Source organism: Seriola aureovittata, chromosome 11 (genome assembly GCF_021018895.1).
Source record: "Seriola aureovittata isolate HTS-2021-v1 ecotype China chromosome 11, ASM2101889v1, whole genome shotgun sequence".
In the NCBI taxonomy this organism is placed as follows: Eukaryota; Metazoa; Chordata; class Actinopteri; order Carangiformes; family Carangidae; genus Seriola; species Seriola aureovittata.
The window spans coordinates 17,223,519-17,242,310 of record NC_079374.1 but is presented as its reverse complement, the minus strand read 5'-3'; the positions used below and the strand labels follow the sequence as shown (position 1 = coordinate 17,242,310).

General features: G+C 40.4%; 1 protein-coding gene across 2 annotated transcripts in view; it reads right to left on the bottom strand.

Annotated features, from left to right (window-relative positions):
- The window catches only part of LOC130177451 (receptor tyrosine-protein kinase erbB-4-like), a 316,805-nt gene that overhangs the window by 109,813 nt on the left and 188,200 nt on the right, over positions 1-18,792 (bottom strand). For both annotated transcript variants that reach the window (XM_056389216.1, XM_056389217.1), the window contains exons 4-5: positions 7,682-7,813; positions 4,089-4,154 (exon numbers count right to left, since the gene is read on the bottom strand). In XM_056389216.1, coding sequence (XP_056245191.1) covers positions 4,089-4,154; positions 7,682-7,813 — 198 coding nt within the window. The remainder of the gene's footprint in view (positions 1-4,088; positions 4,155-7,681; positions 7,814-18,792) is intronic.

Genomic DNA, 18,792 nt, shown 5'->3' with positions numbered 1-18,792 from the left:
ATGCACAAAGGCTCCATTTCATCCTTTCAGGCAGTCTAGACTGAGGCCTTAGAAGAAAGTCACATTAAGTTTTGTAGACAGTTAACATTACTTTTAGTGTTGAATCGAATGGCCTGGGTTGCTCTTGATGTTTGCCTACGACGACAGCAAAGAAAAGTCAAGGTGTCTCAATGAAACTGAAATAAATAATGTTGCGGTTTCAAAGTTTGCTGATGTCTGGGGCTAAAAATATGAACAATTAGGTGATTCTTACCTCCAAAAAGACTCTTTTCATGGTGGATATTTTAACTTGCAATAGCAGGACACAGGTGCAATTAATAATGTTAACGAGCAATGCTCCACTTACAGCAGGTGTGCCAGTGACACAGCATGAACAATCAGCCCTGGCTCTGGCAAACAGAATACCGTTTTTAGGTCCACACTCTGAAGGACTGCTCTGACAAAAGGTCTTCCGCATGAATATTTTCACTGTTGTTTGCAAGTGCATGTGAAAAAATGAATTGAAAATTTTTTTTAAAGCACAAATTTATTGTAAATCATCAATGGTTTTTTTTTGTTGTTTTTTTTTTTTAACCATACACACATTTTGATCATGTTTTATATTTTTAGAGAAAAAATAGAAAAATAATAAAAGAGACATCTGAAAGTGATCCTGGTCCGTGCAGACTTCTAGGAAAAGTTGAATTGTAATCTACTTCTTGAATGTATTCACTTTTCCCCTGAGGTGATGAGACCAAAAGCTGCTGTTTATTGTTGATTTTGAGACAGTTGAATAATGATTCTTGGAAATGTCACAATATCTTTGAAGTCATTTTTCATTTGACATTTTTCCACTTTATTCATTCCATGTATTTCAGCACAATAAATTAAAGGTTGTGGGGAGGAGAAAAAAAAAAAAAAAAAGGCAGAAAAAGGCTGAATCATGACACCCACATATGGATGAAGATAGAGAGATAGTGTGGCAACGGCTAAAAGGAGGCAGACAGACAGAGCCAGGGCTTATCGAGGGCTGGTCTGTGACGTGCTGTTAACAGGTCCTGGTCAAACAGTTCATTCCTCATTATCTTAATGAGATCGCGACCGCCGAACAAATAAGATGAGACATGCCAGGGTTGGAAGGCATAGATGAAGTGGTCCGTGCACAGAGTGATGGAAAGAAAGGAGGGAAATTAATGGTGAGGGTAGTGCAATCAAACTAAAAAAGGGAGCAGGGAGACAAAAAGATATTTAATGGAAAGAGGAAAAGTACATGTGAAGGCTTTTTTTTGTCTGCATGAATATGTACAAGCTGTATTTAAAGATCAAGTTGTTACTTTCAAGTGTGTTGTATGTATATCAAGACAAGAAAAGCAAAGCGTGATCATAGTAAAGATCAAGCCTCCGTGCCCAGTGCTGGTAATAGACACAGGGATAAAACATGGATGGATGTACATCTGTAAAGACAGATGTAGCATCTGTGACAGCAGACTGATAAACTGTGTGTGTGTGTGTGTGTGTGTGTGTGTGTGTGTGTGTGTGTGTGTGTGTGTGTTTTAGATTGGAGAATGTTCTTTGCTGGAAGACAGAGAGAAAGAAAGGCCCATAGAGAAGGTGAGATGTGTGTAAACCCTGAGAGAAAGATACCGATACATGAATCGAGTGCCAAGGTAAGATGACTGGAGGAGAGGGAATAACATGGAGCTCTCCCTTGCTGATGGACACAGTGGTGTATCATTCTCACACTGTCTTCCAGCTGCCATTAGCCAGTCTGAAGGGTGGGATGTCCCAGCAGGGGGGTTTGTGGTAGATTTGTTGGGGGTTGATATATGTGTGTGTGTGTGTGTGTGCATCTTGGAAGTGATGGTATTTCCACAGCCAGCTTGTGAATACCTATACAGAGCTGGCCCATTTACATTTTTTTCTAACTAGGTGATAAAAAGGTTTGTATTTCTTTTTGCTACGCCTATATAGCCAACATTAGCACAACATTAATGGCCATTTACTTTTTGGTCTAAAAAACATGTTCAGTGTCAAACTTCATAACTTTACTCACCAAGAGCTGTCTTCAGTGGTGGAAAGCAACCCTCTTGTTTTGCTTTTATTTCTATCACCATATTTTTTCTACTGAAGCTAGCTGGCTAACCAGCTAACACTGGCCAACCAGCTAACACTGGCCCGGTTGGCCCGCCTAGTCACTTTCTGATACAACTCACAATAGTGTCGCGTATGCCCTGAAGAAGTGATGTTCAAAGGGCATATTATAAACTCTTGTCCTTTAAACACAACAGCGGGCTGAAGCTCTAAGCAAGACTGGTAAAGAAACAGCTGTTATTGCTAACATAATCATAACAACATAACAACAGCCATAATCATATTATAAATATCAGTGTGCAGATAGCAGTCGATCAAAACACATCATCACAAAATGCTAAGTATTGGATCTTTTCCTAGCTGCTTTAGCTTTGGAAACACAAGACCTTTCTTTTTAAGAATGTACCAGTGATACTGCCATCCAAACAAATGACTCACCAATCAATTTTAATACAAGGAGTAGGGTTGAATGGTTTGGGGTAAAAAAGGGACAGAAGCAAATCCTAATTCTGTGCTTTCAAGGTGGAGGCCTTAAGTACACTTAAAGTTAGAACTTTCGTAGGAATCTCTAAAATGGATGAAAACCAACATTACAGATGACCTCAATGTCCCTATAAATACCATTCTGAGCAGCTTAATACAATATTGGCATGTTTTTTTCTTTCGTCTGTTCATGACTTTAGTTCATCTTGATCATTTTTCTGAAGTCAAGGTATAACTTATTTTAGCATAGTTTCAACTGCAGTATTTAAAAAAAAAAAATGGATAGAATAGATCTGAGTTGGGTAAAATGATTTTGTTCCAGTTAAAACTCAACTGCTTTTATGTGATCACATCGTTTCCCATTTATCACCAAATCATACTGAAAAAAAGTATCTCTGTAGTGTGGATATTAAACATGAACTTTCTATTGCAGGTGGACTGGATAAGTTTGACACCTTGGACAACATTAGTGGCTACATTTACTTGCATGCCAAATGCTATTTCTGACTTACAGTGGTTACTCAAGTTGTCTGATTTGCAGCTTTGACACATGTAAGTGTGGTCAGTTTGGTTTCTGGTGTCTGAATCACATATAGGTGCAAATAGATGTCAACACTAAAGAAGGCAGCAGCACAAGTTTAAAAGGGCAAAATTCTAGAAATACCTTGAAGTTTTACCACCAAAGAAAAATCTATATATAAAAGGTGAATACCGTAATTCTCGGACTCTAAGCCGCTACTTTTTACACACGCTTTAAACCCTGCGGCCTATACAACGATGCGGCTAAATTATAGATTTTTACTGGCCAAAGGCCTCCAGGGGGCGCTCTAACGGCCTCCGGGGGGGCACTCTAGCGGGAAGCGCAAAAGTGAGACAGACATGTGGGGAAAGATTATGCGCCGAAGAAGACACGGTAGTTTTGATTTTGATTTTGAACTGTCATGGAAAACACACGGTGAAATGCATATGATGCGGCTTTTAAGTTACAGGCAATCAATCTGGCCGTCACAGAGGGAAATAGAGCTACTGCACATAAGCTTGAGATCAATGAATCGATGGTGAGACGTTGGAGGCAGCAGCAGGAAGAACTGAGTCAATGTAAAAAGACGGCTGTTACTGTCGTGTTGGTGCTGTGTTGATGCCGTGTTGGTGCCACACAGGCAGTTTGAAAAAAAGCACGTCTTGAATTAAATCTTTAAAAAAAATCTTCCGTGTAATGTATTTCTGTGTACATAAATATCTCATGTTACAACATGAAAACCTGCGGCTTATAGTCAAGTGCGGCCTATATATGTAAAAAATGTATTTTCTTGTAAAAATTAGCTGGTGCGGCTTATATTCAGGTGCGCTCAATAGTCCAAGATTTACGGTTGTATGTTTTATGTACTGGATATGTGTATTTGCAGAATTATATAGAAATATACAAAACCTTGGAGGTATTTCCAGTTGAATCAAAACTGCACTAGATTCAATTACGAGGAAGCCACTAAAAGGTGATGTGATGTGTCGTCAGCTAATAACAGTAATGTACTTACAGCTTTGACACTGGTCCTCCTTGGGTCCCCAGCAACGACCATTACAGGAACGATGGCACTTTTGACCTGCACACAAGTTCAAAGACAGATATGATTGGCATTTCAAATGGTTGCTTCATAAAATATGATCAGACTCAAAACTCCATATTAGTTGAACCTGAAAATGGGCTGGAGGCACTGAGCTGTAGTCTGTATGCCTTCAAGCACTCCACAACTCAGATCGATCCAAATAGTGAGAAAGGACGTAGGCATTCCTTTGGCTTAGCTTTAATTCCACCTAATGTATGTGTGTGCCCTTGTGTGGTTTTTTTCCGTGTAAAATGATTAAATTTGCTAAAAGTGATGTTCTCAAGATACAGTTCATTAGAAGTGGATTTCAAGCACTTTGTGGGTGCTTTATAATTATCATGATTAGAATTTGACATAATAAACATAATCTGCAAAAAATGTAGGCACTTGAATACTTGACTAGATTGGTGTGTATTAATTATGTGACTGTGTGATGATGATGATGATGTTCATTAAATAACTAAATTGCTTGTAATTTTTTTGCATTAACTTTAACCAAAATTTAACCACATGTTTTTCAGGTACTTTTATTACTACGGAACTAATGATGAAACCTGCAGCTTTTCAGTAACAACACATCATCTCTCCCGATGCTACTCAGCTCATAAAAACTTAAATAACCTTGACATAGGTTGTTTTGTGAAAATAAGACAATTCTTTTTGTCACTCTACTCTAAATCAACCCAGCATGAAACCAGCACACATCAGATTGAGATAAAAGCAGTAAAGCAGCAAAAAGCAGCTTCAAACCCTCAGAGCTTTAGCCAGTGCCTTTCTGGGTTTTTTGGAGGACTTAATTGACTGTCTAGTAATTGACTGCGGGGGAAGTGAGCCTGGATAAGTGCAGAAGTGCTGTCCTCTGTCCATCAAGCCTCTCCAGATGAGAGCTATTAGCATTGAGACTGACTCTATTCCCCAACACGAGCCTCTCCATCTTCTGCCCTGCTCCTCTTCCTCGTCTGTGCCCCTCTCCACCACACATTTCATCTCTTTCATTCTCAACCCACCGCTCACTGATTCATCACTCCTCTGTGGTTCTTTCACTTAACGTCTACGAATGTCTCTTTTTGTCTTTTTCCAGCCTGTCCCCTTTTGTTTCTCTGTTTCTCCAGTCTGTTCCCCTCAAACTAGCACTTTGACAGCGCTTGAGAAAGAGAAGTCGACAGCCTTGACTGTATGAAAAGCAGCATACAAACAGGATAGTAATACAAATGTCAGCTAGCTATAAGTTGACAGCGCCAAGTGTGCAGTACATCTGCACTTAGACTTACATCTCTGTTCTTCCCTGAACTTGGTGCCCTGTGAAGTGAAGTCAAAGAGTTTTCATTTAGTGTCCAAGGTCTTCACTATCTCAACTTATAAATTCTCAGAGACCTAGAATAAACCTGTCCCACCACTCTCCCTGCACCATAATCTTTTACAGCTTTCTTTAAACAGCCCCTGAAGGTTAAAATGTTGAGAATGCTGTCATACCAGGGCTGGTGTGGGGCAAAAGACAGACAGAAGAGGGCTTCCGACTAAATCAACAGGGCATGCAGACCAATAAACACAACAATCACGGCACAAATAAGTCTCAAGTAATAACAATGTAAGCTTGTGTCTCCCCAAAGAATGAATTTGGGATTATTTTCTCAATTGTGGATTACAGGTTTGGAGATCCTTGATCTTTTGGAGTCGTCGAGGACTTGCATGGGAGTCAGGGTCGATCCAGGGCTAACTGGGCTGCAGGAAGGAGGGGGATTGAGTAGAATATCAATGCTTTGAGCTGTTAATCTGCATCTGAAGCCTTCAGTGAGTGGTGTGAGAGGAAATCCAAGGGCATATGCAGAGACTATTTTTTTTATTTTGTTCCAAAACGATAATAAATTTTATTATGTAATATTGTATTTGCAGACGAACGAGACGAGACAGCTTAAAGAATTACAGATAAAAACATCAACAGATTGAAATGTCAAACAGCTTGAGCACTGAATTAATAACAAAAGCAGAGTGTGTTAAGAGGCTAAGTCACTGAATGAACAGAATAAGGTCAGAGGAGGTGACTTAATGCAACTTTACTTTACTTACACTGACATCCAACCATCATCCTTGATAGATTAAGATTGTTTATTTCACCCTAACAAATCACTTCATTACTCATAGGCACTCATTGACATGTCATTGTGGATTGCCATGTTAAGGTGAGTGAATGGAGTCAAGGGGAGATTTTGTGATGAAAATGTTCTGCTGCTAACACACGATCACTTATCCTGGATGGAACAGGTCTTATTGTGAAAGGAGACGGGGATCTACTTTTGACCATTTCTCTTATTCACCAGCCAATGACACTTTAAGAAGGCTTCTGAGGATGTTAATAGAATGGCTGTACATATACTTTTTAAAACCTAATTTTGAGACTGCTCAGAGTCCTAAAAAATCTGAGTTCCAAAAACCATCAAATAACCACAACTATCTTCTTTAAAGGTCCCATATTTTACACTTGTCCAGAGTTTTATTTAACCTTTGATATCCATTTGTTGTTTTAAATACCAAAAACCATCTCAATATAGTTTTACACCTCATCTCACTTCTCTCTGGACCAGCAAGAACAGGGCATTTTGTGTTGGCCTCTGAGCCTTTATTCTGATTGATGCAGGGCCAGGCAAACCATAGGTAATGGATTGCAGCCTTATACTGTTGCTAACTCAAAGGTAAATACAAATGGTGATGCTCAGTCAGTGCGGAAATGAGCTAAACAGACAATCAAATTCGGACAAAAAAGAATAAAAACTTTAGCCACTGGTCCCTAATATTACAATCCTTAGGAAGGCTCTACAATGATATATCGGCCTCTTGACATCCAACAGTTGTGCACTGTTTCCTCAATTTTTTTCTTTCTTGTAGATTTCTCACTCAGAGATTGAATGGCTGCTTGGTGTTAATACAATTAAAACTACAAAATGTTTACAATCACAAAGAGCCATTTGTTACAACCTATGTGAAGACCTCAAGGTTACCAGTTTAATCCCCGGCAGGATAAAAACCTAGGTGGGTAAAGTGAAAGAACAGTGCTTGCATCATCCAATTCAATTAAATTGTAAGAGGACCAATTTTATATATCAAAATCTGTTTACAGGTCCACATGCAGACTACTAGTATTGCAGAGTACTACTGCACATGTGAATGGGAGTGTGGCAAGAAGGAAGTGATCTTACCAGACCTCTATACCCCGCTCCTCATCTCTGCTTGAGACTAGCACCTCAAGGCTGCATTAGCCACTGCTGCTTCATTGATTTTTAGATATTTTTTAAAACTGTCCTTCACAAGTCCAACAAAGTAAGAGAAGTGCAAAATGCTAAATCAGTGCAGTACCCTTTCAAGTCCCATCTGATTCAGTGTGGCTGCTCATTGTCCAGCAGATTACATTTTGGTGATATTGTGTGAGTGTGGAGCAACAGCAATGCTCTCAATAAAACTTTCCAGCAAATAAAGATTTAAGTCAGATCAGATTATCTTGTCTTCGACAATGTTGGTTGGTTACTTACATGTAACGCTGCTGTTGGTAGGCACCACCACGGGATGGATCCGTGGGTTTTTGACAATGTCTTGCCAGTGGATTGTGTCTGCATGACACAGAAACTTGTTCTGGTCGACATAAACACCCCCACTCAGGATCTCTGTGGAGAGGAGAGAGAGGACGCATTCAATACAGATACACACACTGGGCTTTCTGGGTACTTAACTGTTTCTGCCTGGAGGTTGCACCTAATTCAGCAATCATGCTACCAGGCTCCTAATGTGTTTTTAAATTGCCAGCTTGTCGTTGTCTCATTTTATAATTAACAACTGACATGGCCAGACATTGCATGTTTAAATCAAAATCATTTCCATACTTGAGGACTAGATTGGATAGGCACTTTATCCTTTTCTTTCCATCCGAGGAGGGCTGGGGTTTTAGGTGGAACAGGTGATCTTGAGACACACACATTTGATGACGGTGGTTGTCGTGAGGCAGCCAGGACAAAGCCATGTCATACTGCTGTTATTACAACCTCTGATCTTTTTCCCATTTCGTTGTTTTCTCTTCCCACGCTGTGAGCAGACAGAATCAATTATGCCCCACTGCCATCACATCCATCTAGGATTTAAGCCCCAGTCAGGGACAGCAGCCTGAACAAGTTTGTAATTTCATATTTCATCAAGGTGGTGGGACAAAAGTCATGTATCTCGCCATCATCATATGCATTGCCTTGTCGAACTAATGACTGTCAGACTTATAGGGAGGATTGATTCCTTTCGCCACACACACGAACACACACACACAGACACACAGTCTGCTCAATGATTGGATACGGAGGGCGATTCCGATTATTGTTGTGCAGGAGTTTAGAGAATGCCTAATCCTGACTTTTATCTGAGAGAGAAAGAGAGGGAAAGAGAAAGAGAGAGATGAATAAAGATGGGAGAAAGCCACAGAGAGACGAATGGCTGGAAAGAAAGACAGAGCGAAGCCCAGTAGCAGATTTGCATTATTTACAGAGCTTGTGTGTTCTCTATCTCCCTACAAACAGATTACCGACATAGGGCTGAAACCGATGAGACACATAATCATACACGAGACGCCCTGCCAGCACCGTCCAGAAACAGCCAAATACAATATCGTCCCACAAAGGCCCGATAAAATGATACTCCTTGGATAATAGGTGGTGGTGGCATTACCTCCGCAAACCCCCGTCCCCCAACCTCAGCACTCCCTTTCTAGCTGTATGCATGTGTGGTGGGAGTCAGGGAGAGAAATTAATCCTGCCTCTCACCACAGGAGGGATATCGCTCAGCTAGGAGGAGGAATCAAATTCAAATTGCTTGCACAATGGGATGCTGCTGGCAAAATAGGGCAATGGACAAACCAACAGACAAAGAAAAGCAGTTGTTATGATAAAAATGCCAGCAGGACATCTCAACCCTGGTTAAGCAAGATACATGTACATCTTCCAGGCATTCACCTTCATTGTGGCTGGTCGGATTGAAATTGGACCCAAAATATATTGAATTCAGGTGTAAACACATCCAAGACACATTAGGCCACATTTACAACTAACAGATGCAAATTCGTTGTCCACATATTACAGATACTAGAGGACGGTTCCAGTGGGCTTTGTAAGTGCTTGTTAATTTATTTGTTATTCAAGTTTGAATGAATGAATTACCTCAGCTGTCTGACTCTGTCTAGCTTCAACACTTAGCAACAGTTGTAAGATGATTTGAACGACAATATCTTGACACTGAGTGAAAAATGCGGCCACAATCTCATTCCTGTTTTAGCAGTTTGTTCTCTGATTTTTCTTTGACTTTCTGAGTCTACAAAACCAACTAAACAATACCTATAGTAACACCTTGAACTTGATCATTGTGTAGCTTTCGCGCTCAGACCAGAGGGAAAGCTTGCTCTTCTCCATAAGGCTGTCTGATAAACACAAGGCGTACTGTAAAATGTCAGATATGCTACACAGACTTTTGTTCTACTGTATTCCATCTTTTTCATGTTTTAAGTTAGTGTGGACAGAGAAACAATACAGACTATTATTACTTGGACAAGGACATGTTTCCTTATATCTGTAAAGGTGAGTCATACTCAACAGCAGGCCACGCAGCAACATAATAAGCAATAGCTCAGCCGCAAAGATTTTACAGTATTCTTGTGTGTGCTAAACAAGCCAGACAAGGTAATTCTACTAATTCTAGCTGGCCGTGAGCAGCATTCATACTCTCAAAACACACTGTATAAGCAAACTGTTCAACCTTGTCAAAACAAGTGAAGTTACCCTCAACACCATCAAGAAGGCTCTACCCCTCTCTAATGCATACTCACACATGGTGCATTTGTGCTGTGTATGTACTGCATGCACTACACACTAATTTGCAGTGTGACATGACCAAGTTTAAGAGACTGGATAACAGTTTAATTGGCTCCTTGCTGGTGTTTAGTTACAGTAGTGCCAATGGTCTCTGTCACCAAGGTTTGAATTAACAAACGCATATTACATAATACCTACAACAACATGCAAAACCCATGCAGGCTTTGCTTTCATTAAAAGTAAATGCTTGGCTTGCACATTTGCTGGGTGTGCACTTGGCGGCCAGGGGGAGATCAATGGTTAAATCCTGTTGATTGTTTAGTGGGTAGAGAAAATGTCTTAATTAGTTTGTTCACATAGCTGCAGCTTGTGTTTTCAAACTACTCCCTCCCCACCCGCCTTGTCCCGAGAGCAACTCCAAGTGTCTCTGAATGAGTGTATGGCTTCAAAAGGCACAGCAATCTTCAGTATCAGGCCACAGGACCGTTGGAGGAAAACAATATGAAATTCATGGCGGCAGAACAAATGTATGCAGGCAATTATTTTGATGGTAAGTGCTTGTTGTGGTTTTTTTTTTTTTTTTCTTTATTGCAGTGCGGGGATGAGTTTGATTAAGACTGGGAGGCAAATAGCAAACCAATGATCAGAAAAAAAAGCCATATTAATGAGTTTGTGAGAGGGAATTAGTGTTGTGTGGACTTTTTAATGAAGAAATATGTAGGACAACAGAAGCACTATAATAAATGGTTGATTTGCTCCAGTGTTGGAGGACTGCATTATTGAATATCCCCCATAGTGTTTATTCTTCTATATACTGTAGAAGATCCATGTGCTGAATTGTTCCCATCAATACATACAAGAAAACACATTCACTCAATGTTAAACTTCAGTCTGTCTTCATATTTTCCGCCAGAGGCGGGTTTATACACATAAACATGAAGATCACACCAGCCTTACACATAAGTCAGACCAAGCTGTAAAGTATAAGAAAGATAGACAGTCAGCAAGAGATTCAAAGGACACTTAGCAGTCAGGCAATTACAATAGATAGAGAAGTATTTAATCAGAAAGAGAGAGAAGTTTCCCCTCTCCTCTCTCAGTGGAATTGGGGATTTTACCCTGGGTCTCCACTGTACTGTCTTATTGACTGAGAGCTTCAACTCGGTTTCGGCTCAGCGCTGATATCAGCTCAGGGGCACAGAGGAGAGAAACTCTGCGGGAAGATGAGGATGCATTCTGGGTCAAAGAGGCTAATTGCTGGGGCACAGTTCCTACTGTACATCCCAGCAGCAGTGGCAGGCTGAAGCTGTTGCTAGGTTGCACACAACAGACAGACTGCCAGAAATGCTCAAATAAGAGATGAGTAGACATTTACCGTACACTAGACACAGGAGAAAAAAAACATGCTCACAAACACATTCACACACACACATGGCTCGACATTGGCAGTAATGAGGCCCTCATTACTATATGTGCTTTGCGTATCAATTCAATTAACAGTTTGCTTCATCAGTGGGCTTATAACCAGAAGGTCACTAATTTAAATCTCTACAAGAGCTGGGAAAATGTGGGTGGGGAGTGTCAGCACTGCTCTGCCATCCATGTGAAACTGCTACGAATCGCTTGAGAAAACAATTTATCAGTGAGTGTTTTAGCAGTAAACAATAGAAAACAATATACTTGGAAGTTCTCAGCAAAAAGGTAAGTGTAACTATAACTACAGCTTTCCTGGAAAACATCACATAAGCTATGTCAACTTTCCCAGGACTGTGAAGTTTGTCTAAATTCTGAATAAGCTTGTTAACATCTACAGATCCAGTAGATAAGGGAGAAAAGAAGACAGTCAGTAAGTAGTTCTTTAGAAAAACAAAGAAAGGTAAAAGGAAAGAAAGAGTCATTCCAGGCTGCTGACTCAACTGGATCGCTTCCTGTGCAATAGTGGAATAAACGAAAAAAAATGAGTGAGTGAATAATTGTGCAAATTAAATAATGTAACTGCCGTTTGCAGAGATGATGAATAAATGACTTGGAGTGATAGATGATGGGGTAATGACTGACATCTATTTCATCAGCGATCATCTATGAGTGTATGTGTTCATGTGTCATTATAGATGAGGGCTACTGAAAAAATGATGAGAGAGGAAGAAAGAAAGAAAATTTTAAAAAGTGTCTGAAGTCGGTGGCAAAGCTTGAATAGATGATGGATCAACTAGAAGAACTTGATGAAACAGACCCACTCAAGAGGCCATTAAATGCACCATCAGCATTGCTACTAAAAGAAAAGCAGCACAGCACCGATAAACAACTAACAGTCAGCTTTAAGAGAAAACATTTCCTGTGTAGGGTTTTCAAATGCTTGCTACACAGTGCTGCGTCAATCACTTTGCTCTGAGTTCTCAGAACAGCAAAACTGTGCCTTTTCTCTACAAACAGGTGATCTCCCCTCCCATCTATCATCTGCTGCTACCGCACATTTCCATCCTCGCCCTCAAGTCCCCACTGTTGCCAAGGGAATACTTGCAGATGTAACATGTACGTGTGTATCTGTATTTGCATGTGCCTGTATGTGTCTATACATGCATGTACATGGATAAAAAATAAAAAGGAAGAAGAAAAACAAAGAGAAGGCATCAGAGTGTCTGTGCATACACTTCAGCTAAACTCAGAGTGAAAACACTATGTGTGTACGTGTGTGTGCGTGCGTTGGAGTGCGTGTGCGTGTCTATACAATAGAAAGAAGTATGTCTGTGTTTGCATTTTGTTTCAACATAACAAAACTTTGCAAACTCACAATGCCCACTCACTTGTGGACAGCTTTGGCCCTGTTGAAGACTCTCTCCCTCACATGAATACATACACATGATGAACATATTCACCAAAGTCTTTTAAATAGTCTGAGGATTTGGATTTTTTTTTTTTTTTTTTTTTACATCCTCTTATCTGCACGAGAGTTGTTTGTCTCAATCGATGATCATCTTTCAAAACAAATAACTTGTGAGGTTCCACAAGGATAAACCCTGGTATTACTACTACAAAAAGTTGGGCTCATGTGAGACAGATTTTTTAAAAAGTCAGAACTGAGGCAGCAGAAACTGAGACATCCTGACTTTAAGTCCCTTTTAGGCTCTTCACTCCCACACATCCACCTTGCAATGGAGGCTTTCTGTTTTCACAGATTGAGTAGTTCTCCTTGTGAATCTCCTTGATTCAATTTAATATTTAAAACTGGAGTGCCTGTTTAATCTATATATATATTACACCTTGTCATCAGGAGACATGCCATCTCTTCCCATTACCGGGCTGATGACACACAGCTTTGTGTGGTTTTTTCTCTCCTGGTGACAAAGGAGAAATTGCTGCTTCTTTTTTTTTTATTTCAGATGTATATTAGATATTAGTGCATGGATATCACAAAACCATTTACAGCTTGACCTGGATAAAACTAAAATATTACTTACACGCTCCAAGGCTCAGAAAGAGAACCTGGCAACAAGATTAAATTCTCTAGGACATACCCTTAGCCAACAGACAAGAAACCTTCAAGGCTCATGTAGGTCATGTTACCAAATCCAACCATTTCTCTTTCCGAGCAACTAACATGCTTGATTATATCTAGATGCTGTCCTATCCGGTCTCTACATTTGCAGTACATATAAATGTTGTAATTTCAGTGTCATATTAACCAGTGAATTCTTTAATAACTAAACGTTCTACATTGTGAAATGTGTCTCAGTATGCATCCCAGACTTCATCAGCTCCAATCTCATCTCCTATAAGGTCAACAGACAGAGCACCCCCCAAAGGAGCGACATGCAATTTTAACACTGTTAACGCAGTCCCCAGGCAAAATGGTGGTACCCACTCAAATGTAATTGCACTTTTATGTGTTTAACTATTGACCTGAAAAGAACAACTGCATTAATTCGACTGCATAAAAGCGCTTCACGAGAGGTTCACCAGAGAGATGGCAGCGCTGGGATTTCACTGTCTCTGAGCACACTGCAGTCAGGAGCCGTAGTGTGGGCAGTGTATGTGTGTGTGTGTGTGTGTGTGTGTGTGTGTGTGTGGTGTGTGTGTGTGTGTGTGTGTGTGTGTGTGTATGGGCAGTGTTGAGTTGGAAAAAGAAAGAGATGAACAGAAAAAGGTTTTATGGAAATAGGACCATCATAAGACCATGACAACTGGATGGCACCATGCTCGAAAGGAAGAAAAAGAGGGACATTAAAGATTGAACAGAGGCAAACACATGAGTGTTTTCTTCATAAGTAGATATGTCTAATATGTGTCTTCCTGTGTGTCTCTAAATACATATTCCTGTCTGCATATAAATGTGGAGAGACCTTGTATACTGAGTGCACATTTAATTTTAACATGGTGACCGACATTCATGGCTGACTGGCCAAGGCAGCGTACAGCAGCATTACATGCACATGCAGTGTCACGTGTGAGATATATATTTTTTTTTTTTTGTAATAAACAACCTCTTCCATTTCAATGGAAAAAAAGCCATCGAATTAGAAACTGTTAGTCTCGCCATGGCCTTTTATTTCAGTTAAACTTAGACCTCTATTTTTCCCTGTGTGGCAGCCCAGTGTTTGGATGAAAACAAGTTGCAGAGCTCCATATAAAAAGGCTGAAATAAGTGACATTGAGATTAAAAAAAATAAAAAATACGGGAGTAGCGAAGACATAAATCGTTTTGAAAGGGGCAAGGGCTGTGACTAAAACAGCAACAACAAACAGAAAAGGAGTGGAGAAATGGCTGTCTTTGAGAAGACAGGAGAAATAACTGCCTAGATGCACAGCAATAGATGGTCATGGGTATAAAACAGTACAACAAACTATTACGATCTGAAACAGGCATTAGTCAAACTGAATAAGTTTCGATATGGGAGCTTCCTGAATCATCTGATAATAATTGTATCCCTTCGTACGCAACAAATGTTTCTGTTTATTTTTGTGTGGCACAGGATAAAAATTGAGTGGACTGAAGCTGTTAAGAAAAAAAACATTTTATGGTAATATTCAATCAATAAAACTGATAGATTGGTCTTTGCCTAGAAATAACATGCATCCTTTTTATCCTTTGTGTCACTCTGAAGGAGAAATGTTGCTGAGCTTTTCTCAGGGGTATAGTAGAAGGCATGAGGGCGTCGGCCATAGCCCCATCCCCCAAACATGTGCCTCTCCTGCGCCATGATAATTGCATTCGCAAGCTGCTGATTAAATTTGGCCCATCCCTCACGCAATTGTTTCCTATGAGTCTTTATGAAAAATGGCTGAGATTTAGGGATTATGGAATTATACCCGAGCAAAGCAAAGCATTTGCTTAAAGACGAGAAGAGAAAATCATGACACAATGGTTATTTGGGGGGGGGGGGGCTTGTATCCTTGCTTATTTTCAACTTAAACTGCGATAAAACCCTGGTAATCTGAGCTTTATAGATGGGGCAGAGGAGGAGAAAACCATATTACAACACCTTGAGATAAGACAAATCTAAGAGCAAGAAAGAAAAACAAAACAATGAAAACAAAGGAGAGAAGAAACAGAAAAAGTAAGACTGAAAAGATTATAAAGGGGACAAACAAGTGCGTGATTAAAAAAAAGAGCAAAAGGACCTTCAATTGCTGCTGCTGAGGGCCACTTAGCTTATCAAGCCTGATGTGTGATCAGCCTGCCAGCTGAATTAAAATGAGCCACACTCTCTGGAATGGGCAAAACAAAACAGGGTCTGAGAGAGGCAGAGAGAAAGAGAGGGAAAGATGGAGAGACTGAGGGGAGAGAGCGTATCTTACCACAAGCATACCAAGTATGTTGGTTTTAGCACAGAGGAAGCTAGCTTCAGTCAGTGCATGGTTTGCTAAGGCAACAACACGTCATTGAGGCCTTGTTATTCCAGGCCTACTGGGAGACATTCAGTAACACACTACGGGCCATGGCTCTCGCTTTGTTCACACAGCACTCGTATGTCCGTCAGCCAAGGTGGGAAAAGTCCACCCAGACCAACCCTACACCACTAAAAAAAGAGCTGTAGCAGAAATGGCTGCAAGCTGCCGTCAGCTTTTGACTTTGCCGAATTCACCCCGCTCGCTCTTTGTCAACAAATCCTTCACACCTCAGTCAAAGCTGCACAATTTGTTATTTAGATAAAATATAATTTTTTTTTAAGTCCTTCAGTTACATAAGCATTTTAGAGATTGGAGGGTCTGTGCTAATGTCACACAAGGGGCATAGGTCTGACTTGTTATTAGCCATAACACCTGGGCGATAACTGGAGAGATACCAGGAGAGCAACGGCAAAGCTGGTGGTTTTTTTTTGTTTTTTTAACCCATAAAAAACCTGAACAATGTTGAACGAAGGGCTACACAACACCTACCAGCTAGAACAGCTATTGTCATCACAGGTCATACCTACCTGCCCCCCCCCCTTTTCAGGTAAGGGGGGAAACCCCTCCCTGCACAATTTTCTGACAGCAGAAATGGGGGAGCTGTGTCTGAGAATTTCTGTAATATTCCAAAGCTGACAATCTGACATTCACCCTCACTGACTGAACAGGTGTGCATAGGTGAGAAAGTAAGCAGGGTTTAAACTTCTTTTTCAAGCCCTCTTTTTTCATTATTTACACACCTGTAGCACTTGGTTGTAACAATTTTTCTGTCTACAACTAATAGGCGACACTATAAACGGCTTCAAGGACAGGCCGTCTGTGCTATATATTCAATTAACTCCTGCATCCCACCCTTCCCTCCACCAACGCAAGCTTTTCGCTTCTAATGTTATAAACACTTTTGCCTTCCAATGTGGTCAGACAACATGCACACACAAATTGGACAAATGGGAACATCATCCCATCAACCGTATAACATACAGGCTCTAAGTTTTCAGACCTGTGTGTCAGGTGGTTTTGGTAGAAGGTCGTGTTTCCTGCAGTGTCCTCTAGTTTTTTTTTTTCAATTTAACAATGTAACATCAACCATTACATGTGTTTAAAATGATCAATGTCAGCGTTGCGGCTAAGACTTTTTCACCACTTGGCTGCTACTTTTACATCAAGTACAATAAAGTGCAACAGTAACAGTGGAAAACGTCAATAACATCTGAATTAACATATAATAAAGTGTACCAAACAGACTACTGTAGCTTACAGCCTGTTAATTAGTTTAGACCTAATATTATCAGTTAATTTTCCACCCGATGCTCACAGTTGGATTCTCCCTCTCCCCTGATACTGCACTGGATAAACTTTCATATTGTTTTTGATCAACATTAAAAAATAAACAATCTGTCCAATGACCACTTGAACTTCCTGTTGTTTTGATCTTCTTCACTGTTGTCAGGGTAAGACTGCTTCCTGTGTCTGATGGCAGCCATCACTGCATTGTCTGAGAACAACTGTGGAGCAACTGCTTTCAGGCCACATCTACCAGACTGACCTCAGTGTATGGGCAATGAAATGCCCCCCACCTTGCCTGGTGGTTGCAATAGAAGACTATAATAAAAACCTGAGTACAACATTATCAAAATGGGACCATCTGCTAGATGTGGTTGAAAAATCAGAATCAGAAAACTACCATCAGAGGATGCCAGATCTGGAAGCATCACAACAAACAAAATGTAACATGGAGAGGTGGCAGAGGCTTTTTTTTAAATTTTATTTGGTGAAGTCATGCCTGATGTTGCGTATAGTAACACCCATCATATCTCTATGGAGACCTGAGATGAACAGAAAAGTCCTTTTCATGTCCCATTACCCACCACTGCCCCCATCAATCGCTGCTCCACTTACCCAAGGCTTCGGCCTAAGAGGCAAAAAATAAGCATATTAATTATTAAGCTGCCATGGGAGAAAGGGGAGGAGTGGTAGGGTTGGAGGGTAATGTGTGTTTATGTGTGTGTCGGCACTGAGGCAGGGTTATTAAATTGGTTTTGGGAGCACAGCTTCTGTTAAACTCATGGAAAGCAGGCCCTAATGCTAACAATTTCAATTGGCGGATACAATTGGAAAGCTGTGGCCTTTTATACAACCGTTTACAATTACCCTATATCTTGTCAGCATGTCAGGTATGCTGAAAGACCTGCAGCTGAAACACTAACATAGACCTGAGGTCTGAAGTTTTTGTAAAGCAGCACATTTTACAATATGCCACAAAAAATGGATACCAGAAGATGATTACACCGACTACTGCACAAAAAAAAAAAAAACACCTACAAGAACAAAAAACAGTCTAAGACACACTGCTACCTGTGTGATTTCAGAACTTGTTTATACTAATATTAAAACACCTCATGTCTTCAACACTGAACATCTTTTATCATTGGGAGTCCACAGGTGTCCATTTAGGCCTCTTAACTAAGTTGATAGAAAGTGACATTTTCCTCTGTGGCTTTTGAGACCCACCAAGCTGTCAGTCAGCTCCTATTTCATTTGCTTTCCCACTCATTTTGCTCCTCCTCTGAGATGAGCACTGAGCGCCTCTGACATCAAAGACCTGTCTGGAACACAGTCTGGCCTTCAGAATCAAAGTAAGAGCTGCATGTCAAGACTGCACAGCCATGCACTGACATGCTAAAGCTGCAATGACAGCCAATCAGTGACAGAAACTGAACATGACAATCACAGTGTGAGTGTTTGTTTTGAATCTGCCATCAAATCTACAGTATGGCCGACTTTTCAAAAAGAGAATAATGAGTAGAAATAAGGTACAGTATACACTGTACAAACAAGAAAAAACTCTCAATTAATTAACAAAGAAGGGTGAAGACCTTCATTTGTTTGTTTGTACGTGTGTGTGTGTGTCC